The sequence below is a fragment of the Vombatus ursinus genome, unplaced genomic scaffold (genome assembly GCF_900497805.2).
Source record: "Vombatus ursinus unplaced genomic scaffold, bare-nosed wombat genome assembly UNPS02000580.1, whole genome shotgun sequence".
In the NCBI taxonomy this organism is placed as follows: Eukaryota; Metazoa; Chordata; class Mammalia; order Diprotodontia; family Vombatidae; genus Vombatus; species Vombatus ursinus.
The window spans coordinates 24,338,493-24,364,666 of NW_020940358.1; the positions used below are offsets into that span (position 1 = coordinate 24,338,493).

Sequence of the window (26,174 nt, forward strand, 5' to 3'; positions counted from 1 at the left end):
CTTTCTTTCTTTCTTTCTTTCTTTCTTTCTTTCTTTCTTTCTTTCTTCCTTCCTTCCTTCCTTCCTTCCTTCCCTTCTTTCTTTCTTTTTCCCAGTGTGCAGCAAAAACCTTTATTAGCATTTGGCTCAGCTGTTCCTGAACCTGCTAATCTCAAAACTTAATATTAGGATTTTAAAGAGCTACAAATGCAAAACAGTGCTGTCATTGGCAATTTTTGCTTTCATAATTAGATCAACAATTAACAGCCACTCCTAAGAGGCAGGACCAGATGGAGGGTGAATTCTTTCTGGATGTTGTGGTCAGTTAGGGTGCAGTCATCTTCCAGCCTCTTGCCTGCCAACATGAGCCTCTGCTGGCCAGAAGGATGCTCTCTTTGTCTTGGATTTTGGCCTTTATATTCTCAATAGTGTTCCTGGGCTCTACTCCCTGGTGATGGTCCTGCCTGTTAGGGTCTTCACAAAGATCTGCACACCACCTCTAAAACACAGGACCAGATGGAGGGTAGATTCTTTCTGGATGTTGTTATTAGATGGGGTGGGGCCATCTTTTAGCTGCTTGCCTGCAAACATGAGCCTCTGTTGGTCCAGAGGCAAGAGATGAGATGTTGTGTCTGGGAAATAGCAAGTAAGCTGGTTTGTCTGGAATACTAAGTGTGTGAGAGGGAGAAATGGGAAATCATCTGGAAAGAGAGGTGAATCCAAACTGTGAAGGGATTTGAATGCCAAAGGAGTTTGTATCTCATCCCGGAACAGCAGAAAGGCATTCAAGTCTCTTGAAAAGGGGAGCAGTATAGTCAGATATGTGCTTTGGGACTTTCAACTTGGCAGCCAAAAGGGTAAATTGGAGAGGGCAGAGATTGAGGGCAGGGAGCCCAATTTGGAGGCTGTTACAGTAGTCCTTTCTCTTCCTGAACTGTCTGAGCCTCATGGGCCTCCTGAAGCAGGGAGCCGGGTGTAAGTTCGCCAGACCACCCCAGGGCTGGCTCTGTGTACAGAGCCAGGTACCATGAAGGAAGTCTTCTAATACAAGGACTGCCTTGACCAGGGAAGGGGAAGTCCTGGGCCAGGAGGCCCTCTAATATCCCTACAAGTGTCTCTTTTCCCTTGTGTACCCAGAAAGGCTGGGTACAGGCCCTGACTCTCTGTGATGTGTTCCCTGCAGAGGAGAAGAAAGAAGCCTCCCGAGTAAAAGCCCATCTTTGGAAGCTTCTTTCCCCACAAAGTCTGGTGGGCAGGGCCCACAAAAGTGCCTGGCTGGACAGTTACCAGCAATATCTGGAAGAACTGGGAGCCGGGGAGGAGATGCAGGCCAGGGCCATGCTGCTTCAACTCTGGGCCACTCAGGTGAGTTTGCACACACGTCTAAACACTCCAACAATCAATCAGTGAATATTTATTAGGTACCTTCTACATGCCGGTTAATGTCATTGGGGGGCAGAAGAATGAAATGATCCCTGATTCTAAAGAGCTTACATTCTAATGGGGGAGACAAGTACAGAAATATAGACAGCATAAATGTGAAATGAATGTGTGTGAACTAGCTAAATATAGGGTAGTTTGGGAGAGAGGGCACTCGCTGTTGGTGGAATCAGGAAAGGAGACATGCAGAAGCTGGTGCCTGGGCTGCACCTCCGTGAGGCGGAGATAAGGAGGCCTGGGGGACAGCCAGTGCAAAGACAGAGATGGGAGAAAGAGTGTCCTAATTGAAGAACAAGGAGAAGGCCTCTTTGGCTGGATTTCACCGTTCAGGAAGGGGAGTAATGTCCACTGGGGCTGGAAGGCTAGGTTGTGTTGGGTAAGTAAAAGCTAAACGGAGGAATTTATATTTTATTCTAGAGGCAATAGAGAGCCACAGAAATTAATGACTTTACGTGCTCTGCTTTCCTCATATTGACCCAATGAGGTAGGCAGCATAAGTGTTAGCTCTCATACAGATCTGTAGTTTGAAAAGCTAGGAGGATTTTAATAGACAAATAGTCTTAGTATTATTGTGAAAATAGTTTTGACCTCAAGAACCCCTTAAAGGGGTCTCAGGTGTCCGAAGACCACACTTTGAGAACCACTAAATTGACAGTCTTTAAGTGCCCATCCATCCTTTGATTTATAAGAACTAGAGAAGTGGTCCCCTCCTCAAACCCTGATGTAGAGAGAATTCCTGCCACCATTGCCCCACCCAATCCTGTATCCCAGAGGCCTCAAAGAATGGATGAGGTGGATCTGCTGCTGGCTATAGCTCAGTCCCTGAGGGGAAATAGAGCCTAGAACTGATTCCTTCAATAGAATGTTTCATGCTCTTGTCTCTGGGCCCAGCCCCCTCTCCTTCTCTCCCTCCCCTCTCCCTCTCCTTCTGTCTCCCCCTTCCCCTCCCCTTCCCCTCCCCCTATCTTCAGAAGAGGCAGAGTGTTTCATTGCATCCCTGCATAGGTTATTCCCTCACATCATAGAATATTTTCAAGTTTCTTCTGTGACCATTAACACTTTATGCAGGTAGGGGCTGGCAAAGAAGCAAGCTTTTGCTCTTACATGAAGTGGGGTGGGAGAGTGAGGGACTATGTTTAATTGATCCCTGGTGGATACAATCAAGTCTCCCATTAACATCTAATTACCTGTTCTACAAATGGCACACCGTCTCTGAATTATTTTCTGACGCTGGTACTTCACAGGGGTAGCTATAGTCAGGCTATCATCCTGCCACTGAAATCTCTAATATAATTTTCTTTCAGAAATCATTAGGGTCCTTTGAACAGGAGAGTAAAATAACTTCATTCAAAAAAGCCACTATAGACACAAGAACCCAGAAGAACTTTTAGGTAGCTGTGGTAATATTAAATCCTGAAACCGTACCAAGAAGTTAAAAACAAAACATTCCTTCTAAGAGGAATACTTTCAAGATGATCTGCCCATATCCTGGGTATAGTAAAGTGCTTTTTGTTTTGTTTTAATAAAATTTTTTTTTGGAAAACAAGGAAATAAATAGGCAGTGATAGCCCAGGCTTGTAATCCCTGGTAACTGAGGAGGCTAAGGCTAGGGGGTCTCTTGAACTCAGGAGTTCTGAGTTACCTGGGGTTAAACTGATTAGGTGTCCACATTGTGTCTGACCTAAATGTGGTGAGTCTCTAGGAGTGCAAGACTGCTGGGCTGCCTAAAGAAGGCCAAACCTGCCCAGGCCAGAAAATGAACAAGTCAAAGCATTTTTGTTGATCAGAGTAGGAGCAGGCCTCTGTACTTCCAATCTGAGTGAGGAAGGAAGGAAAGAAGGAAGGAGGGAAGGAAGGAAGGGAAAAAGGAAAGGAAGAAAGATTAAATTTATTCAAGTTATACTTTTTGGATGGAAAATTTTTAAAAACAGAATATTGGTGGTTTGTTAAGAAAGAGAAAAAAAATAAAAGTATGCTGCATATTGAAATTCAGAAATGGAGTGCCTCAAATCTACAACCCTACACAGCTGAAAGGATGAAATCCTGGTGTGATAATCAAATCACCCTTTAAGTTGTTCCATTTCAATGTCTGACTTCAGCATCTTGTGTCATTAAAAGATCCCTACAAGAGAAGACTGCTAAAGAATGTGAAAATTCAGTAAATTGCTGTCTGTTGTTTCTTTGATCTCATTCATGACAGGGGTCCCAGGGAGTGGCAGGCAGATTCATAGGCTCATAGAACTTGGAGTCAAGATTTTAGAGACACTCAGTCCAATTCAATCTAATCCAATAAACATTTATTAAAAACCTACTATGTGCCAGGCACTGTGCTAAGCATTGGAGATACAATTAATACAAAGAAAGACAGTCCCTGCCCTCAAGGAGCTTACAATCTAAGGGGGAGGGGAAAGATAACACACAAAAGGAGGCAGGAGAGTCGGATGGGGACACCAGGAGCATCAAGATATTAGGAGACACCCTCCTTTCCAGAGCTAAGGTCCAGCAAGCAGGCTGTGCCCTGAGCTTGGCATAACAACCATCCTTTGTGCTCACCCTCTGGGTGATCTGACGGTCCCTGAGCTGGGCCCAGACGTGAAGCCTTGCTACAGACAGACTTTTTGTCACTAGACAACCTTGCCTCACTGCTATTGCTACACTACCCTGTTTGACTCTTTGTCTAGCCACAAATATATAAATCAAGGTTCAGCCACACTAAAGCGCCCCCCAACACACACAAACACACACAGACACACTAGGTGTGGGACCCCAGCACATGTGTCTAATTTCCCTCCTTGCTTGCAAGGCATTTCCCTCACTTTGAAATTAAACTTCTATTTGATTCTTGACTCTCCTGTCTCTAGCCTGCTCTGTTTGGCTGTGGTCACCCACAGGTTAGAGGCTGGTTCAGCCCGGTTGACAGGAGGTACCCAATTCATTTATTTTACAGAGGAGGAAACTGAAAGGCAGAGGGAGGAAATGGTTTAGAGGATCAGAGATGTAGAACTCAAAGAACCCTTAGAGGTCATTGAATTCAACCTCCCCATTTTGTAGATGAAGAAACTGGGGCCTTAGGAAGGTTAAGTGATTTTCCCAGGGTCTCAGAGGTGGTGAGTGGCAGGATTGAGATTTTAACCCATGTCCTTCAAGTCTGGTGTTCTTGTCACTGGATGATGAGGTCTCCTTTGAAAGGCTGGGTGAGCCAAACACAGTCATAATGCTATGAGAATAATTATAACAAATGGGCTTTTTTTCCTCTAAAATTTTCCTTTGGTGCCTCATTGTGGTATGGGTGACCTAGGGTCCCTAACAACCATGCCCAAAGACCACAAACTCTGACAGGTCCTTCAAAGCTGGGGAGGCTTCAAGTCTGGGCTTGGCAAAGGTCTGTGAGCCTGTCACTCCAGGACCAGCCCAGCTTAGTGGGGAGAGGCTCATCACCAAAGGGCTGGCCTCTAGGGAATCCCTTTTTTCCCCCTACAGCAATTCATTTAACTGTGGAATGGGTACTATCTACATCAGCAAAGGGAGTACCCACCTCCAGTGAAATCATAACTCTTTTCAAATAATTGGCTATTGAAATTTATATTTCTCTAGCATTTCAAAATTTACAAATAATTTCTCTTGTAATAATTCTGTGATATGAATAGGACAAATGTTATTATTCCCATTCCACAGATAGAGTAACTAAGACTCAGGGAGGTGAAATAAGTCAAGTTGCTTAGTCAGGCAGCCCCAGTAGCAGAATTCTAACTCAGGATTTCTGACTCGTGTTCTTTCTATTACCAGAAAGAGAGACAGTATGGTGTAGCAGATACCAGGCTGGACTTGGTGTTAGGAAGACCCGAGTTCAAATCCTGTCTCATACACTAACTAGCTCTGTGATGCTGGGTAAATCATTTAAACCTCTCTCAGCCTGGGTTTGTTTGCTTTTCGGTAAAATGAAGCAACTGGACTCATTGATAAGATCTCTTCCAACTCCAAATCTATGATCGTATAAGCCTCTGCTAGAGTAGTATAGGTGACTTAGTTATCAGAGGGTAGACCAGTCAGGAAGTTGGAGATTCAGGACAGACAGAAAGGGGAGTCGCCCCCAGCCATAACGGTCGTGGAAGTTGAGTTTAATAATAAGGCAAAATTCTGCTTTAGCCAGGGGTTTCTTATAGACCCCTTATAGGGGCAGGGAGTTTTCCTAGGAAATGAACAATCCTAAACGTGCAGGTAAGGGCATTGTTCCTGACTTGGGGGTGGTGGGGAATGATGGGGAGACACTTAATCATAAATCTACTCCAAAGGTCAGGGAGAGGTTAGGAGGATCTTAGGTGGGTGGGGATGCCACAGAATACCCGGTAAAAAATAATAGCTAGTATTATTTAATTTTTTTAATGTATTCTTTTTTTTTTTTTGAGGCAAATGGGGGTTAAGTGACTTGCCTAGGGTCACACAGCTAGTGTCAAAGGCCAGATCTGTATCTATATAATTTTTAAGGTTTGCAAAGGGCTTTCTTTACAAATATTAGCTCATTTGATCCTTATAACAACCCTGGGAGGTAGATCCTATTATTATTCCCATTTTACAGATGAGGAAACTGGGGCTAAAGGAAGTTAAGTGACTTGCTTAGAGTCATACAGCTAGTGAGTATCTAAGGCAGGATTTGAAGTCCGGTCTCCCTGATTCCAGCTCCAGCACTCTATCCACTGTGTTATCTCTCTTTAACCTAAGCCCACCCTCCCTTGCTTAATACCCTTGCCTCTTCCATGGGTTAAAAGTCAAAGATAAGGGGCAGCTAGGTGGCGCAGTAGATAGAGCACTGGTCCTGGAGTCAGGAGGACCTGAGTTCAAATCTGACCTCAGACACATAATACTGTGTGACTTTGGGCAAGTCACTTAACCCCAATTGCCTTGCCAAAAAAAAAAGTCAATGATAGGCTTAGGAAGTTGGAGGAGACAAGCAGGGTTAGAACAGTTGAATCCATAACATAAAAGAACCAGTTAGTTTTGCAGTACTGAGGAGCACAAGAGAAGGAGGCTAGACTGGTCCATCCGGGACTCACTTGGGCCGAAATCCATAGATCCGGCTCTGAGAACCTTTGGCAGCCGCGGTAGGTCTGGGTGATCGGTGTGCTGTAGGTAGTGGCGTTGATGATGAAAATTCAAAAAGAGATGCCCGGTTCCCTCCATCACATCCGTCAGCTTTCATTTTCCTCATTCTTTTCCAGATTGTTTTTAGCCTTTAGCCTAATGTCACTTGCCTCAGAAATCTGATTTTCCGCGGCTCAAGTCTTCATGGATGTTCCTAGGAGTCTGAAGAAACCATAGGGGGAGGGGTTAGCCAGCGCCCGAACTAATTTTTTTTTTTGTTTGTTTTTGGAGGACATGGGTCAGTGGAGCTAGATGGGAACTCAGAAGAAGGTGGTACGATTTCTGGTCAAAAGACCAGAGTTTGGTTTCAAACCAGACTCTGATGCTTACTGCCTTTGTGACCTTGGAAAGGCTATTTAATATCCTTGATTCTAGATTTTCTCATCTATAAAATTAGGCAGTGGGAGTAGGTAGCCATTGAAATCCCTTCTAGTGCCCAGATCTAGGACCCTCTGCTCCTGTGAATGTAGAATGTCCATTGCTGGAGGGATCATGGAATATAAATCACATGATAATAATAACAATAATAACAACCACAACAACAATAATAATAATGATAGTTAACCTTTATATAGCACTTACTATGTGCCGGACACTGTGCTAAGTGCTTTACAATTATTATCTTATTTGATCCTCACAACAACCCTGGAAGGAAGGTGCTATTATTATCTCCATTTTATAGATGAGAAAACTGAGACAAATCTCAGTGCTGCAGAGACCTTGAGATCATCCTGTACAACCTAAAGGAAAAGCCACTTGCTGCTTTCAGAGTGGTCCAGAACCTAGGTTTTCTGACTCCAAGGCAAGGACTACTTCTACTACTGAATGAATGAGAAAAGCATTATGATAAGCAGTATCCCATGTATTCTTCCCCTCAGCTGAGGATTAAACTGAGAAATGTACCTACGGGATTTAAGATTAGGTTGTGATCAGTCTGGTTTGATAAGGATGCCCTCCCCGGGTAAATGTCACCAGGTCACACCCTTCCTTATGTGGCACCCATGTACACACGGACATAAATAAGCTGGGTGGAGTGAGATTCCAGGCTCTGCTCCTTTCTCTCTCCCCCTCTCTCTCTCATGGCTCATGACTATAAGCCTTGCCCTGAAAACAAACGAGTGACAGGCTTTGTACCATATCTGATTTTCTAATGAAAAAGCAACCGCCTGGCTTGAAAATTTGGAGTGATCAAATGACATCACAAATAGCTTAACCAGACAGTGAATTATTGATTGCTCATCCTTATCTGACAAAGAGGTTGGAGGAAGAAGCTAGCCAGTGAGATCCAGAGCTGCAGGGAAACACTGCTCTCCATCACTTTCATGGGCCCATGCAGAAGTGGGCATGCAGACGCAGACCCAGAGGAGGTAGAGGTAGGGATGGAGCTTGGGCAGATGGGCAGGCAGGGGGCTGTCCAGGGTGCTTTGTCCACCTCTCAGTACAAGTGGAATTTCTGAGTCTGAGCCAAGCTTGGCATTCACCCTCCAGGCCTTTCTCCCTCCTGTTCCTGATGGATGGGCCCTTGGTAGCATTGTGAAAGTTGTCCCATTGTCCCTTCTTCCCTTTCTGGGCCTTTCTCTATCCCCTCTCTCCCTCCCTGCCAGGGAGGATGATTCTATAAATGTATTCACATAGGAGACCCGGATCATAGTTCCAGTTCTGACACTTGATCATTGACCTTGGATGAGTCACACTGATCCTCAGTTTCCTCTTCTGTAAAATGAGGGAGTTGAACTTAGTCAGGAGTTCTTAACCTTTTTTTTTAAAGGGTCATAAAGTGCTTTCTCTATAGCAACTTTTGAAGTTGTGTTTTTTTAAAGGGATTTTGCTAATCTCCATTTTGTTGCTGAGAAAATTCAGCTATAAGAAATAATTTGCCATTGGGCCCCTTCTCAGAATATTTTAAAATGCAAACAATAAAATACATAGGTTACAAAGGAAACCAATTATACTGGAATACAGTGTATTATTTTAAAATACAAATAAAGTTGAAATATAAAGTGAAATATAGAATACTTTAACACAAGTTCACCTCCCCCAGGGTAGGAACTCCTAATGGGGCAGCTAGGTGGCATAGTGGATAAAGTGCTGAGTCTGAAGTCAGGAGGACTTGAGTTCAAACCTGCCCTCAGACACTTATTAGCTGGGTGACCCTGGGCAAGTCACTTAACCTCAGTTGCCTCAATTTAAAAAAAAAAGAACCCTAATAGATGATCTCTGAGCTCATTTCCAGTTCTAGCCTGCTTAATTCTGAAGTCTCACCTATCTTTGTTTGGCATTCTGTGTTCCCTTAATGCTCCTAGCTCTAATTCTATGCTTTGAGTTCACTTCCAGCCCTAACTTTCAGTGTTCCAAGTCATCTTCCAGTTTTGACATTCTATGGCCATCACTTCCAGAACATCTGGACCCTGCTTGAACACTCCTAGTGATGTCAAACTTGCTCCTTTCTGAGACAAGCCCATTCTAAGGTTGAACAGTTCTGGTTGTTAGACAGAGATCCCCATAGCTCCTGACAACCCTTCAGATCTATGAAGGCTGCTCTCATGCCCCTCCTCCCAGTCTTCTTTTCTCTATGCTAGAAAAAATTGTTAATTAATAACAAACAACTTTCACATTTGAATAGCATTTTATGCTGAGCACTTTCAAACATGTTATAATAGCAAAAACTCACATTTACATAGTTTTTTAAGAGGTTTACAAAACACTTTCCCCACAAAAAATCCTGTGAAGTAGGAAATGAAAAGATTATTATCCCCATTTTGCAGACGAAGAAACTGAAGCTCTGAGTGAAATGACTTCTTCAACATCCTACGTAGCTAGCTAACTCTGAGTCAAGATTCAAACCTAGCTCTCCTGCCTCCAGGTCTGGTGTGCTTTTCTACCTTACCATACTGCTGTTTTCTAATGTTATCTGAATTATTCCTTATAGCACCCCATAGGCTTTGGTAATATTTATTATTATTCCCATTATGTGGGTGACAAAGCTGAGGCTCAGAGAAAAGAATTTGCCTACAATGGTCACATAGATGATTAATATCAGTCCAGAGCTTTTTTCTCAGATATTATCTCAGCTTTCCTTGGATGAAATCAACCAGAGAAGCAGGGACAAGAATCTTTCCATCAGCTGCTTAAGAGCTAGGGGCCAATGCCCCAGTTTGGCCAATGGCTATCCTATCCAATATCTATTTCCCTACCCCCTACCTTGAGCGTGAAGGTCCTGTCAATTGTCCTGTTTCTGTTCCTACCACCCATTGCCTCTAATGTCCTTCGAAGCATAGTTCTGGGAAGGCATCAATAATTCACGGGCTGCAGTGATAGATGCTGCCTGGCTCTGGAAAGTCACTCCCAGAAACCTCTCAGGGGAATTCACCACTCTGCTGCCCAGAGCAGCGCTCTCAGCCTGCTGGCCAGGGATATTTGGTTGGCTCAGGAAAACCAATCTCAATGGGAGCTGAGGAGCGGCTGTAAAATGAGGTCTTTGGAGGGAGTCCTTTAGCTTCCAGGCAACTCTTGACGGTTTTCACTAGTGGAAAGTAAAGTAAAGTAGAGTAGATCACAACAACCTGACGTGATATAAAAAAAAGAAAAAGTAAGGAAAATAACATCCGTGAAACATTTAACAAATCCACAGGAGAGCAGAAGAATATTCAGAAGGGGGATGGAGATGAACAGAGCTGCTTTATTAATAAAGCCATATAAAATTTAATAGGGGATATGACTGGACCTGTGATTTCATTGATATAAGGAACTCCCAGGGAAGGAAACTCCTTCTAACAAAGCAGGTCATCACCTTCTCTGCCTCTCATCCCCTTCATCATCAACTTCTAGTCTCAGGGAGTTGCCTAGAGCACTGAGACATTAAGTTAGGGTTGCATAGTGTGTGTCAGAGATGGGACTTGAGCCCAGTGTTCCTGACTCCAAGGTTGGCTCTCTACCATACTGCCTCTTTTTTTTTTTAAGAGACTGTGTATCATCTTCTTCTTCTTCTCCTCCTCCTCCTCCTCCTCCTTCGGTATATAATACATATGTATATATATGTATAAATATGTATTTGTAAAATCACTGTACATACTTCTATTTATCAGTTCTTTCTCTGAATGCAGATAACGTCGTCCTTCATAGGTCCTTTTTAGTTAATCAATGTCATATACAATTTTTTTTTCTGTTCTCTGTGTATTAAAATGTTCATATTAAGTTCACCAAAAGAAAAGGAAAGAAAAATTTTAACATGCCCATTTCTATTAGGTTTCATTTGTTTGTTTGTTACATTTTGGGTTCCAAGTTATCGCCTTCCCTTCCTCCCAACCCCGTATTAGAGAAGGCCAACATTTATATAGGTATATATGTCATGTCTATGTGTGTATATATATATATATATATATATAAAATGTGTATGTATATATGTAATGTATGTATGTCTGTCTCTTTCTATTTATCTGTCTATATTTATATTTATATTTATATATGGAACCATACAATACATGCTTCCACATATCAGTTTTTTCTCTGGAGGTGGATAACATTTTCCTTCATAAGTCCTTCATGGTTGATATGAACGATCATGTCATTCAGAATAGCTTAGTCATTCAAGTTACTCTTCAAATAATATGCTCTCCTGGTTCTGCTCATTTCATTCTGCATTATTTCACACAAGTCTTTCTATGTTTCTGTAAGATCACTGAGCTTATAATTTCTTACAACACAGTAATAGTCCATCACATTATATGGCACAACTTATTCAGCCATTCCCCAATTGATGGGTATCCCCTCCATTTCCAATTCTTTGCCACCACAAAGAGAGCTGCTATAAATACTTTAGAACATATAAATTCTTTTTCTTTTTCCCTGGTCACCTTGGGAAATAAAACTAATAGTGGTATTGCTGGGGCAAAGGGTATAGGTAGTTTGATAACTTTTTGGGCATAATTCCAAATTGCTCTCCAAAATGGTTGGATCAAATCACAATTGTAACAGTGTATTAGTGTCCCAATTTTTCCATAGCCCTTCCAGCATTTGTCATTTTCCCCTTCTATCATTTTAGCTGGTCTGATAGGTGTGAGATGGTATCTCAAAGTTGTTTTAATATGCATTTCTCTTAATGAATAATGATTTAGAGCATTTTTCCTTATGACTATATACACCTTTGATTTCTTCTTCCAAAAACTGCCTGTTCATATCCTTTGACCATTTATCAACTGGGGAATGGCTCATATTCTTATCAATTTGACCCAGTTCTCTATATATTTGAGATATTAGCCCTTAATCTGAGAAATTGGCTCTAAAATCCCCCCCCCCCAACTTTCTACTTTCCTTTTAATCGTGGCTACATTTGTATAAAACCTTTTTAACTTGATGTAATCAAAATTATCCACTTTACATCCCATAATGCTCTCTCTCTTATTTATTCATAAGTTTTTCTCTTGTCTATAAATCTAATAGGTAATATGTTCCATGCTCCTCTAATTTACCTATGATACCTCCCCTTCTGTCCAGGTTATGTATCCATTTTGACTTTGTCTTGGTAAATGGTATAAGGTATTGATCTATACCTAGTTTCTGCCAGACTGCTTTCCAGTTTTCCCCAATAATTTTGACAAAATAGTGAATTCTTTTCCCAAAAGTTTATATCTTTGTGTTTATCAAACATGAGGTTACTATAGTCATTTACTACTGTGTATACCTACTCTGTTCCACTGATCCACAATTCTGTTTCTTAGCCAGTAGCAGATAGTTTTGACAATTACCACCTTATAACTACTAGATTTCTTTTCTTTACATTTTTTCATTAATTCTTTTTATATTCTTGACCTTTTGTTCTTCCAAATGAATTTTGTTATTTTTTCTAGCCCAATAAACACTTTTTGGTAGTTTAATTGTGGTGACACTAAATAAGTAAATTAGTTTAGGTAGAATTGTCATTTTTATTATATTGGCTCAGCCAACCCAGGAACAATTAATATTTCTCCAGTTATTTAAATCTAACTTTATTTGTATAAAAATGTTTTCTAATTATGTTTATGTAATCCCTGGATTTGTCTCAACAGACATACGTCCAGGTATTTTATATTGTCTATGGCTATTTTAAATGAAATATCTCTTACTATCTCTTCTTGTAGGGCTTTGTTGGTAATATACAGAAATGCTGATTTATGTGACTTTATTTTATGTACTACCACTTTGCTAAAATTCTTAATTGTTTCAACTAATTTTTTTGTTGAATGTCTAGGATTTTCCAAGTACTCCATCATACTGTCTGCAAAAAGAGACAGTTTTATTTCCTCATTACTCATTCTGATTCCTTCCATTTCTTTTTCTTCTCTTATTGCTATTACTACCATTTCTAGTTCAATATTGAATAATAGTGGCAATAATGGACATTCTTGCCTCACTTCTGATCTTATTGGAAATGCTTCTAGCTTATCCCCATTACAGATATAGCTTGCTGATGGTTTTAGGTAGACACTCCTTATAATTTTAAAGAAAAATCCATTTATACCTATACTTTCAAGTGGTTTTTTTTTTTTTGTTGTTAGGCAATGGGGTTAAGTGACTTGCCCAGGGTCACACAGCTAGTAAGTGTTATGTGTCTGAGGCTGGATTTGAACTCAGGTCTTCCTGAATCCAGGGCTGGTGCTCTATCCACTGAGCCATCTAGCTGCCCCATCAAGTGTTTTTTAAAAGGAAGAGTGTTGTTTTATTTTGTCAAAAGCTTTTTCTGCATCTATTGATATGATCATATGATTTTTGTTGATTTTGTTGTTGATATAATCAGTTATGTTAATAGTTTCCTTATATTGAACCAGCCCAGCATTCCTGGCATAAATCTCACTTGGTCATAATGTATAATCTTTGTGATATATTGCTGTAGTATTTTAGCTAGTATTTTATTTGGGATTTTTGCATCAATTAGTGAAATTGGTCTGTAATTTTCTTTTTTTGTTTTTGCTCTTCCTGGTTTAGGTGTCAGCACCATAGTTGTTTCATAAGAGGAGTTTGGTAGAACTCCTTCTTTGCCTTTTATTCCAAATAATTTATTTAATATTGGAATTAGTTGATCTTTAAATGTTTGGTAGAATTCACTTGTAAATCCATCTGGTCCTGATGCTTTTTTCTCAGGATGCTCGTTTATAGCCTGTTTAATTTCTTTTCCTAAAATAGATTTATTTAGATATTCTATTTCTTCTTCTGTTTATCTGGGAAGTTTACATTTTTGTAAGTATTCTTACATTTCACTTAGATTGTTAATTTTATTGGCATATAATTGGGCAAAATAACTCCTAATAACTGCTTTAATTTCACCTTCATTAATAGTATATTCACCCTTTTAATTTTTGATACTAGTTATATGGTTTTCTTCTTTCATTTTAAAAAATCATGTTAACCAATGTTTTATCTATTTTTATTGCTTTTTCATCAAATCAATTTCTAGTTTATTTATTAATTCAATTGTATTCACTTTTATTAATCTCACCTTTAATTTTCAGGATTTCTAATTGGGTATTAAGTTGGGTATTTAAAATTTGTTCTTTTTCTAGTTTTTAAAATTGCATATCCAATTAATTGATCTGCTCTTTCTCTGTTATCTTGACATAAGCATTTAAAGATATAAATGTTCCTCTGATTACTGCTTTTGCTGCATCCCATAAGTTTTGATATATTGTCTCATTATTATCATTCTCTTTCATAAAATTATTTATTGTTTCTATGATTTGTTCTTTGACCCACTCATTCTCTAAATTAAGTTGTACATAATAGACTTGCAGATTCATGTGCAATTGTCTTTTTTATTTTATTATGCTATAGAACTACTTCTTTTATTCCATAAACTAAAAATAAAATAAATTTAAATTTTTTAAAAAAACTGCCTTATGACATTTTTAACTAAAAAACAAATAGGTTACTTAGTTTCCAATTAATTTTTAATCTGTGTTTCCATGGTCTCTTAGTAAATGTAATTTTTATTGCATTATGATCTGAAAAGAGAGAATTTACTATTTCTGCTTTAACTATAAGGTTTATATTCCCTAACAGAGAGTAAATTTTTGTAAAGGTGCCATGTACCACTGACAAAAAGATTTCTTTCTTTCTATTCCCATTCAATTCTCTCCAGATTGCTATCATATCTAGTTTATCTGAAATTCTATTCATCTCCTTGACTTCTTACTTATTATTTTATTTTTGGTTAGGCTTATCTAGTTCTGAAAGGGAAAAGTTGAAGTCTCCCACTGTTATGGTTTTGTTATCTATTTCCATCTGTAATTCATATACCTTTTTCTTTATAAATATGGATGTTATAGTATCTGGTACATATATGGTTAGAATTGATATTTACTTTATTATCTATGATATCTTCTAACATAACGTAATTTCCCTGCTTACCTCTTTTAATTAGATCTATTTCAGCTTTAACTTTGTCTGAGATCATGACGGCTACCCCTGCTTTTTTTTTTTATATATCAGATGAAGCATAATAAGTTGTACTCCAGCCCTTTATTTTTACTCTATGTGTGTCTCTTATTTTTAAGTGTGTTTCTTATAAACAACATACTATCAGGTTCTGGTTTTTGTTACATTCTACTATCTGTTTCTGTTTTGTGGGTGAGTTTATTCCATTCACATTCAAAGTTACTACTACTAGTTGTATATTTCCTTCCATCCTATTTCCTCTCACTGTTTATCATTCTCTCTCTCTCTCTCTCTCTCTCTCTCTCTCTTCTCCCCCCCTCTCTCTCTCTCTCTCTCCCTCCCTCCCTCCCTCTCTCTCCCCATTCCTCCTCAGAAGTGTTGTTTGATTTTGACCACTGCCTCTCCTATCTGCATACCTTTCTAAGAGTCCCTCTCTTATCCTCCTATTTCTCTGTGAGTTAAGAGGACTTTCATACCCAACCAGATGTATTTGTTATTCCTTCTTCAACCCAGTTGTGATGAGTATAAGATTCCCATGCTGCCCCCCCTCCAACCATCTTCCCCTTCACTATAAAAATTCTTTCATTTATGCCTCTTTGTATGAGATAATTTGCTCCATTTTGCTTTTCTCTACCTAATTTTATTTATTAGGATTATCCCATCATAATCAACTCAAACCCAAGCCATTTGTCTATGTATACTCTTTCTAACTACCCCAGTAATGACAATATTTTTAAGAGTTATAGATATTATTTTCCCACATAAGATAGGAAACAGTTTAAACTTATTAATGGAGTTAGTCTTTCATGTTTACCTTCTTATGTTTCTCCTGATTCTTGTATTTGAAAGTCAAAATTTTTGCTCAGTTCTGGTCTTTTCCTCAAGAGTGTCTGAAAGTCCTTTAATTCATTAAATAGACATTTTTTTTCCTTGCAGGATCACACTCAGCTTTGCTGGGTAGGGTATTCTTGGTTGCAAACCCAATTCCTTTGTTCCTTTGATTACCTTATATTGCATGCCCTTCAGTCTTTTAATGTAGAAACTGCAAAATCTTGTGTTATTCTGACTGTAGCACCACAATATTTGAATTGCTTCTTTCTAACTACTTGTAATATTTTATTCTTGACCTGGGAGCTTTGAAATTTAGCTATAATGTTCCTGTGAGTTTTCATTTTGGGATCTCTTTCAGGTAGTGATCAGTGCATTTTTCCATTTCTATTTTACCCTCTAATTCTAAAACATCAGGACAATTTTCATTGATAATTCCTTGAAGTATAATGTCTAGACTTTTTTTTTTCTTGATAATGACTTTTAGGTAGTCCAGTAGTTCTTATATTATCTCTCCTCAGTCTGTTCTCTAAGGTGAGCTGTTTTTCCAATGAGATATTTCATGGTCTCTTCTATTTTTCCATTCTTCTGGTTTTGTTTTGTTATTTCTTGATGTCTTATGAAGTCAATAGCTTCTAATTTTTCTATTCTTTTTTAAAAATTATTTTATTCCATAAATTAATTCTAATTTTTAAGGAGTTATTTTCTTCAATAAGTTTTTAGACTTCTTTTTCAACTGGTTGACTTTTTCTTCATAATTTTCTTACATTACTCATTTCTTTTCCCAATTTTTCTTCTACCTCTCTTATTTGATTTCTAAAGTCCTTTTGAAACTCTTCAAAAAATTCTTTTTGGGCTTGTGACTATTTTACAAATTTCTTTGAAGCTTTACAAGTAGTTGTTCTGACTTCATTGTCTTATTCTGAGTTTGAACCCTGATCTTCTCTATCACCATGTAACTACATATGGTCAGGTTCTTTTTCTGTTGTTTATACATTTTTAACAACCTTTTTCTTGGTTGTTAACTTAATGTTATGGTCAGGCTCTGCTCCTGAGCTGTAGGGGACAATGTCTCAAGCTTTGGGTTTTTTGTTTTGTTTTGGTTTGGTTTTTTTGCTGTTGTTTTCAGACCTCTATCTGGGGATGGGGGATCTTTGACTTTTTGGCTTTTCTAACGTGCTGTATCCAAGGCCAGGTATAGTCACTGCTCTTCTGGCTTGTGCCTTGGTTTATGAACAACCTCAAGGACTCCTTTCCACCCCTGAGCTATAACCAGGCTCAACTCCCACTCCTCAACACTGCCATGGCAAAGCCTTTTACTTCCTGCTGTCCTGGAACTGTTTCCACAGCTCTAGTTCACAGTTCTCCTGTGGCCAGCAAGTATCAGTTCACCCCTCTACCTTGGCATCCAAACCAAGAACAATGCTCTCCTGCAAGTGACCACAATCCATTCTCTCCATCCCACCCCTCTATGACCTTATTCACTCACTCTCCTCTCCTTGACAGTAGCCACATCCTGGGATCATGTCTTGTCAGTGTGCCTGGGTCCCACATTCAGTGCCAGCAGAGGACCCTCAAAATCATCCCCTGATCAGCCACCAACCCAGGGGGTGAAAGTTCCCAAAGCTGCATCTGCCCCTGACACAGCTGCCTCTAAGGCTTGTTGTTTGTTAATGCTGTGATGTCTGCCCTTCACCCCCCATCAGACCCTCAGTAGGTCAGGTCTTTCCCAACATCCTCCTAAGTTGTCTCAGGCTAGACAACTGCTTTACCCTGACTTTTTTTATTATTTCTACTACTCTAAAATTCAATTTGAGGCATTGTTTCAAGTTATTTGCAGGGGAGTTTGGGAGAGTCAGGTCATTTTTCTGCCTTATTCTGCCATCCTCCCACAATATCTCTCTATTAGGTTTTAATTAAATGTAAATATTAGGTGCTTCTTTCATAGTATTTTTTGAAAGTGTTTTTTTTTTTTGCCCCTTGTGGGGAGAGTTACTAATCCCTACTTTGCTGCTGAAAAAACTCAGATACAGAAAATAATTGTTTTTTCCAAACTTTATATCTCCCCAATGGCCAGTATAGTGCTTTACACATTTTTAAGTATTTTAAAAGTAATTGTTCTTGGGGTAAAACCAGGGGGATGTGAACCCTGCTGTGGATTCCAAGTTTAGAGCTTGTTTCCATTATGCAAAGAATAACCTAGATGCCATCTTGATTTGACTCAGTTTCCTCATTTGTAAAATTGGAATAATAACTATTATGCTCTTGACTTCATGTTGAGACTTGATATCAGTGTAGACTCCAAGACATCAAGACGGTTACCATTGTTCTCAAGAGTGGTGTGTAACTAGCCTTTCTTTGCCGGGCGGGGTGGGGATGGATTATCCCTTCTAGGGCAATGCTGGTCCTGCTGCTTTCTGGTTCCTGCTGTTCCTCCTGAAGACTCCCACTGCTCTCGCTGCTGTCCTTGGGGAGTTAGAAAGCACCCTCCAGAAGGAAGGGCGGGCGCTGTCCGAGATGGCCAGCATTCCTCAGGAAGTCCTGGATAGCATGCCTATTTTTGGTAAGTGATCCCTAGTCTTTGCCTCTGTTCCTCCTCCTTGGGGCTCCCATCCCCAGTATTTAGACACGGGAAAGACCAGGATGAGTAGTAACATCTCCAGTCCTAACACTCAGTCCTAACACTCAGCAAACTTGGGTATCATGGAGGAAGGAGACCCCAGAGAAGGCAGCATTCTCAAAGCCCTAGCCTAGCTTCTTTCCCTTTTTCCCCACCAGGGGAATAGGGAGGAAGCAGAATCCTGGATTCTTCCATGGGCGTGGCTCACCATCTGCCAGGCATCCTACTACCTCAGGAAGAGACCTCTGAGTCCTCTTCCTGTCCTTCCCTAAATTTTATTTCATTTTTTTTTTTGTGAGACAGTCAAGGTTAAGTGACTTGCCCAGGATCACACAGCTAGTTAAGTGTCAAGTGTCTGAGACTGGATTTGAACTCAGGTGCAGTGCTCCATTCATTGCACCACCTAGCTGCCCCATTCACTGAATTTTAGATTGGGTTCTTTCCTTAAGAGCTCCCCTCTTTGGGCCTGTGAATTCTCAGAGCATTCTGAGCCATCTGAGTCTTCCATCTTTGAATGGCTCCCTATACCAACAGTAAAAGAAGGGTCCAAGAGAGATAAAGGCTGGGCCTCACTGGGCTTTGGCACCCGCTGGGGTTACCAGAGGGCTGGTGGTTTGTTCTTCGTGGGTTTCCAGGCTCCACAAGAGTAAGTTAAGTTACCTAAATTTTGAACCTGATTTATGAACCGTGAGGCCTGTTTCTTCCTTTCAGCAATCAATGTACCTAGGCTTCGGTTCTACAACCATTAGCATGTGCTCTGAGCAAAATTTTCCTCCTCTGAGCCTTAGTTTCTTCATCAGTGAGATAGATCTAGGAATATTTGCTCTATTTGTCTCACAGATTGACTTTGCTGTTCTTTCCATTTATATCTCTGTGGTCATTCTGTATACTCTTTGTAATATAAGTCAATGGTCAGACAGTAAGCATTTATTAAGCACCTAATATGTTCCAGTCATTCTATAAGGGATTGGTGTGAAGGTAGTACCAAGTGATTGGTAAAGTTAAGAATAACATATTCTATGTATGTTAGACAGAATAACATATTCTATAATATGTTATAGAAATGGAAGCTGTTATTATCATCATGATTTTTATTCTATTACTACAGCAGGGGCAGGGTGATTGGTATTGGTCACTGGTGCCTCTTCTTTTGCAGGTTCATTCAGGAAGCCAAATTATAAATGAGAAGGTCACTTGGTGAGCATAGAATCAAAGTGAAGGAAGTTGGACATTCTTAAGGGCACTTCCTTCCAACCTGGGCAGTCTGGTTCATTGCCTTCCCCCACCCTATTGAGGTTTCTGTCTAGATAATCAGGGATAGGGATAGGTGGGGTGGGATAGAAGAAGCATTTATTAAGCACTTACTGTGTACTAGGAGCTGTGATAAGTTCTATTCAGATATTATCTCAGTTGATATAGACTAGACTGGAGATTTCACTAGGATAGGGAATTTCCAGGCAAGGTAGCTCCCTCTACCAACGCAGGACAGCACCTTCTCAGTGACAGTCACACGGTCAATCTGTTTCAAAGGTGGGACTTGAACCCAGGTCCTCCTGGCTTCCTGCTTCTCTATCTACCAGGCTACAGTGCCTCTCTATCAATAATGACAACAGCTAAGGGGAGGGAGTTGGGGGGGAGAGAATTTGGAACTCAAAATTTTAAAAAATGAATGTTCAAGGTTTTTGTTTACACATAATTGAGAAAAAATAAAATTGCATGTAAAAAAAAATAACAGCTCACCTTTCTGTTTTCCATCAACGTTTACAGAGCCCTTTAAAGGAGAGAAGGAGGGCAAGTATTGTTATCTCCATTTTACAAATGAAGTAACTGAAGTTCAGAAAAGTGATGTGATTTATTCAGTCACACAGCTAATAGGTCTCCTAACACCTGATTCAGAAAACCCTGTACCCCAGGCAGCACTGGAGAAACAGGGGCACAGTGAGAGCTATGTAGATACCTCCTGCTCAGCCTAAGAGGCAGCTAGGTGGCACCATAGTGCACAGAGCACTGGGCTTAGAATCAGGAAAACTCATCTTCCTGAGTTCAAATCCAGCCTTAGACGCTTACCAGCCGTGTGACCCTGGGCGAGTCACTTAACCCTGTTTGCCTCAGTTTCCTCATCTGTAAAATGAGCTGGAGAAGGAAATGGCAAACCACTCCAGTGTCTTTGCTAAGAAAACCCCAAATGGGGTCATGAAGAGTTGGACATGACTTCAATGACTCAACAACCACACTCAACCTAAACCCCAAAGTACCCCTCCCCAGGTACCCCGCCACTGTCTCATCTTTCTTCTCCTGCTCCTTGCAGACAGCGTGTTAAGTGAAAGCCTGAGACTGACGGCCGCCCCCTTCATCACCCGAGAGGTTCTGGTGGACATGGTGCTGCCCCTGGCAGATGGACGAGAGTACAGCCTCCGGCAAGGTGACCGCCTCCTCCTCTTCCCCTTCCTCAGTCCTCAGAGGGACCCAGAAATCTACGAGGACCCAGAGGTAACAAATGCCTATCCTGCTGGCTTAACTTTTTATGGAAATCAAGATGGGAATGAGTTTTTTCTTGCACAGAGATCCCCAGGCTTAGATTCAGAAGCCCTGGGTTTGAACTTTGACTCTATCATTTACCAACTGTGTGACCTTGACAAGTTACTTCAATTTCTCTCAGCCTCAGTCTACTCATCTGTAAAATGGAGATTACACCGTTACTTGACAGGGTCATTCATTCGTCTTTAATGCTTAAAAAATACTTTGAATACTTTAAAAGCCTTTTTTTCCCCTTAGAATAACAGTCCCTATTTTACAGTTGCAGAAAGCCCAGAAACATGAAGTTACTTACCCAAGGTCACACAATTAGTAAATGTTACAATGGAAGTTTAAACCCAGATCTGACTCCAATAAGGTTAGTAGTATTCTTCCCACCATACCATGATTGTTCTTAATAAGATATGAAATACTTTGTTACCATAAAGCTCAATACAAGCTGAAATTGTTGTTTTCAATTAACGATCTCCAGAAAGGGCTTGGGAAGACCATCCTATCAGTCAAATCCTAATTTCCTGGGACACACTGATTTCCGGTTGCCACATTCACTCATTCATCCATCTGCCCATCCAAGAAGCATTTACTGTAGATAGATGAGAGAGGGGGAGAGGCCGAAAGCAATTAGGAGGCTCCTGCAGTATTCTAGGCAAGAAGTATTGACAGCAGTTGTGTTTTCTCTGCTGGAAGCTCAGGGCTGTCTCCCTCACACCATTTTGTTCCCAGCCAAGTTGGCTTTGCTTCCCATCTCCTCCTTTTTTGGAGGCTGATACGCTACTCAGCCTAAGTCCCTGGATCATAATGCCACTGTATTAGCTGCACCCTTCATTACCCAGGAGGTCCCAGTGGACATGGTGCTGCCCCTGGCAGATGGACAAGAGTAGCAGCAGCTAGGTGACTCAGTGGATAGAGTACCGGGCCTGGAGTCAGCAAGATTTGAGTTCCTTTTTTTTTTTTTTTTTTTTTGCTAGGCAGTGGGGTTAAGTGACTTGCCCAGGGTCACCCACCTAGTAGGTGTCAAGGGTCTGAGGTCAGATTTGAACTCAGGTCCTCCTGACTCCAGGACAGGTGCTATATCCACTGTGCCACCTAGCTGCCCCTGAGTTACTTTTACTAGCTTGGGAAGGTAGGTGATGCAATGAATAGAGTGCCAGGCCTAAAGTCGGGAAGATTCATCTTCATGAATTCAATTCTGGCCTCAGACACTTAGTAGCTGTATGAGCCTGGGCAAGTCACTTAACACTGCTTGCCTCAGTTTCCCTTTCTGTGAAATGAGCTGGAGAAGGAAATGACAAATCACTCCAGTATCTTTGCCAAGAAAACTCCCAGTGAGGTCGCCAAGAGTTGGATATGACCGAAACACTGAACAGCAACAACATATAGCTGTGTAAAACCCTGGATAAATCACTTAAGTTCTGTTTGTCCCAGTTTCTTCAACTGTAAAATGGGGATATTAAGAGCATCTACCTCACAGGATTGTTGTGAAGATCCAATAAGGTAATATTTGTAAAGTCATGGCACAGTGCTTGGCACATAGTAAGCACTCAATAAATCTTATTGTCTTCTTTTCCCTTCCCTTCCCTGTGCTGGGATCTAGGAGCTCCTTTAATCTAGTCAAGATACCTCTCTGACCTTCTAGCAGGTTGCAAGAGTCAATTCCATGTAATAATGTAACATTTTGTGAATTTCGTTGGACATGGCCAGAGCCCAACACAGGTATACATATATACTCACACAAAAAAATCATTCCGTGCACATATGTGCTCCCAAACATATACATACATACACACGTACAACATACAGATACACCTAACAAGAAACAGCATGGTGTAATTTTTTTAAGGCAGTGAATTTGGGGCCAGAAGACTTGAGTACATGTTCTGACTTTATTATTTATTAGCTGTATGAAAATAGAAAATAAATTTTGGGCAGATAAATAGAAAATAAATAGAAAATAAAAAAGAAAATAATTTACGTCTCTGGGGCTCAGTTTCCTCTCTTTAGGATAAGTGTTGGAGTAGATATTATATCAGGTTTGATGGTCTAGGATGGTACGTTCTAGTCTTCACATACACATCCATAAATATGCTAACGTATGCATACCTACGTATACACGGGACCATAGATCCAGTCATCTAGTCCAGAGCGGTCACTTTACAGAAGAGTAACATGAGGTCCCACAATGGCTAAAGGGATTGTACAAGGTCTTACCAGTCAGTACTAAATGTACTTACAAATACTAAATGTACTTACAGATACTAAATGTACTTACAGATACTAAATGTACTTATAGATACTAAATGTACTTACTAGTATTAAATGTACTTACAAGTACTAAATGTTAGAGAGGGGATTCAAATTCAGGTCCTCTTTAAAGCAAGAACCCCTTCCACTATACCATACTTTTTTGCTAAACAAGTCAAGTCAAAAAGTATTTTTTAAGGCAGGTACTGTGCTGGGAATGCAACAAAAGGCAAAAAAGAGTCTCTGCCTTCACAAAGCTCACAGTCCAATGAATATATTATACATTATATATATACACACACATACATTATGTGTGTGTGTGTGTGTATTTCAGCCAGGTTTTCAGCCTATGAAAAGAAGATAATTGAGACCATGTCCCAAAGGTTTGAGGCTCTAAGGCAGCTTGGGAATTGGAAATTCTAATTTCTTGCTTCTTGCTAATTTGCTGCCTTCTGGAGATAATAGAAAACGGACCTGTGTTTCAGGAGTTCAAGTACAACCGGTTCCTGAACCAAGATGGGAGTGAGAAGCGAGATTTCTACAAGGGTGGAAAGAGGCTCAAGAATTACACCCTGCCCTGGGGAGCTGGAACTAACACGTGCCTGGGAAGGAGTCATGCCATCAGCAGCATAAAACAGTAAGTATAATGAAGGCTCCTGTCCTGGGCCTCAGGCCTCACTGCCCTGTGGTGAGCTGGCCACTGGCTCTTCCATTCAGGGCTTGTCTAGGGGACACTGTTCATCCATCAGACACTTTTTTCACCTTTTTACCACTCACGAAACCTCCTAACTCCTGAACCCGACTTGTAGCTACCATGCCTCTCACTGGGCTGGCTGAGCTCACTGTGTTCAGAGACTGGGTGAACCCACAGGATTCAGAGATGGCAGCCACCTTAGAGATAATCTAGGCCAGACCTTTTACAGAGGAGGAAGATGAGGCCCGGAGAGTTCAATACTTCAGCTAATTTTCTCTCCCCCCTTACCAAGGAAAGAAGAAAGACAGGGCCAAATCCTTGGTTTGGAGCATTCTCTCCATCTTGAAATTACCTTGTATATATTTCCTATTTATTTACATGCAGACATGTTGTATCCTCAGTAGGACATAAATTCCCTGAGGGCAAGGACCGTTTTATTTTCATTTTTGTGTTCCCACCACTTAGCAAAGAGGCCTGTACGTAGTAAGCTCTTAATATTTGTTGAATTGAAAACAGGTACAAAATAGTTTTCCACCACCTCAGAAAGGTCAGGATTTAATTTAACGTATAAATGATTCCTTCCTCCACCAAGTTTGCAAAGATTGCCCCTTTCATTATAATGGGCAGGACTTCTGTAGTCTAGAAACCCCACCAGTGTCCAAATAGCTCTCCTCTTGGACAAAGGATTAAGCTGAGGTCCAGAGAAGGGACATAACCTGCCCATGGTCACTCAGGTTAGTGCAGAGCCAGGATTGGAACCCAGGCCTCTGGGTTCCCTGCACAAACCTCTTTCCTTTGACCATGACGCCTTTCTAAATAAAATACCTGATGTCCCAGGACTGGATGGACATTTGGGAGCTTCCACAGTCTTTCCTCACTAAGAATGCCTTGGCAGGAGTAATCACTCATCTGAAACCTCCCTGGCTAAGACACTGGACAGACTGTTCAGCTTTCCCTGGGGCAGCTACTTTTGTACATTTTGAACCTTTTAACTCAAGCTGATTTATTGCCATGTTTAAACTATTGCAAAGGATGAGCTCAGGGACACTTCAAACCTAATAAGCCCTGATTCCTGGTTCCGTGTACTGCAGCACCAGATTTCTGAGGCACCCAGGCTGACCTCAGAATAAGCTGGCAGACTTTCAACTTAGCATGTCCTATGGGCCCAGTCTTATCTTTGGGACAGTGGGGGACACAGAAGAACAAGACATGATCCCCACCCCCAGAAAGATTGGATAGCTTGCCTAAGGTCACCTAGGTAGGAAGTGGCAGAGTTGAGATTTGAACCTGTGACTATAATCCTGTGCTCTTGGGACTGCAACTAAGAGGTCCTTTAGTCCATCTCATGTTTTTATAGCACCTTGAGGTTCCTAAAGAGCTATCCCCACAATGCTGAGGTTGGCATTATACACATTTTACGGGTAAGGAAACTAGGACTTGGATTTGCTCATAGTCATACTATGAGCATTCCTTCCTCCACCAAGTTTGCAAAGATTGCCCCTTTCATTATAATGGGCGGGACTTCTGCAGTCTAGAAACTCCACCAGCATTCAAATAGCCCCCCTCTCAGACAAAGGATTAAGCTGAGGTCCAGAGAAGGGACATAACCTGCCCAAGGTCACTCAGGTGAGTGCATGCTTATAGGCAGCTAGGTGGCAAAGTGGACTGAGTGTTGGGCCTGGAGTCAAGAAGGTTCATCTTCTTGGGTTCAAATCTGGCCTCAGACATTTACTAGCTGTGTGACCCTGGGCAAGTCACTTAACCTTGTTTGCTTAAGTTTCCTCATCTGTAAAATGAGCTAGAGAAGGAAATGGCAAACCATTCCATATCTTTGCTAAGAAAACCTCAAACGGGGTCACAGAGAGTCAGACATGACTGAAAACAACTGAACAAAAAGAATCAAATTTGAGATTTGAATATGGGACTCCAGGGTCCAGGTCCAGGTCCAGCACTCTGCATTATGTGAAGATGCTTCTCCACAGAATGATCTAAGCTAGAAGGGACCTTCTAATTCAAGCCCTTCATTTTACAGGGAAGCAAACCAAGAAGGGGTAGGGCACATAGAATGGCTTGTGTCATTGGTTATTTTGAATTATAAGGACAGTGGATGCCAGAGGAGGGGAGATGGAAAAGAGAGCAAGGGAACTGGCTTCCCTCTTTTTTCCTCTCCTGTCAGCTTTCCTGCCTCTCTCCTTTCCTTCTCTTGTCTCCTTCCTCCTACATGCCCCAAGACCAATATGGTGGATGAGAAGGTGAAGATGGCCTCTGCAGTCCCTTACAACTCAAATTCCA

General features: G+C 40.9%; 1 protein-coding gene across 2 annotated transcripts in view; it reads left to right on the forward strand.

Moving 5' to 3' along the window:
* Positions 1-26,174, forward strand: part of PTGIS (prostaglandin I2 synthase) — a 54,507-nt gene that overhangs the window by 25,106 nt on the left and 3,227 nt on the right. For both annotated transcript variants that reach the window (XM_027853059.1, XM_027853069.1), the window contains 4 exons: positions 1,163-1,344; positions 18,187-18,355; positions 20,721-20,902; positions 23,674-23,825. In XM_027853059.1, coding sequence (XP_027708860.1) covers positions 1,163-1,344; positions 18,187-18,355; positions 20,721-20,902; positions 23,674-23,825 — 685 coding nt within the window. The remainder of the gene's footprint in view (positions 1-1,162; positions 1,345-18,186; positions 18,356-20,720; positions 20,903-23,673; positions 23,826-26,174) is intronic.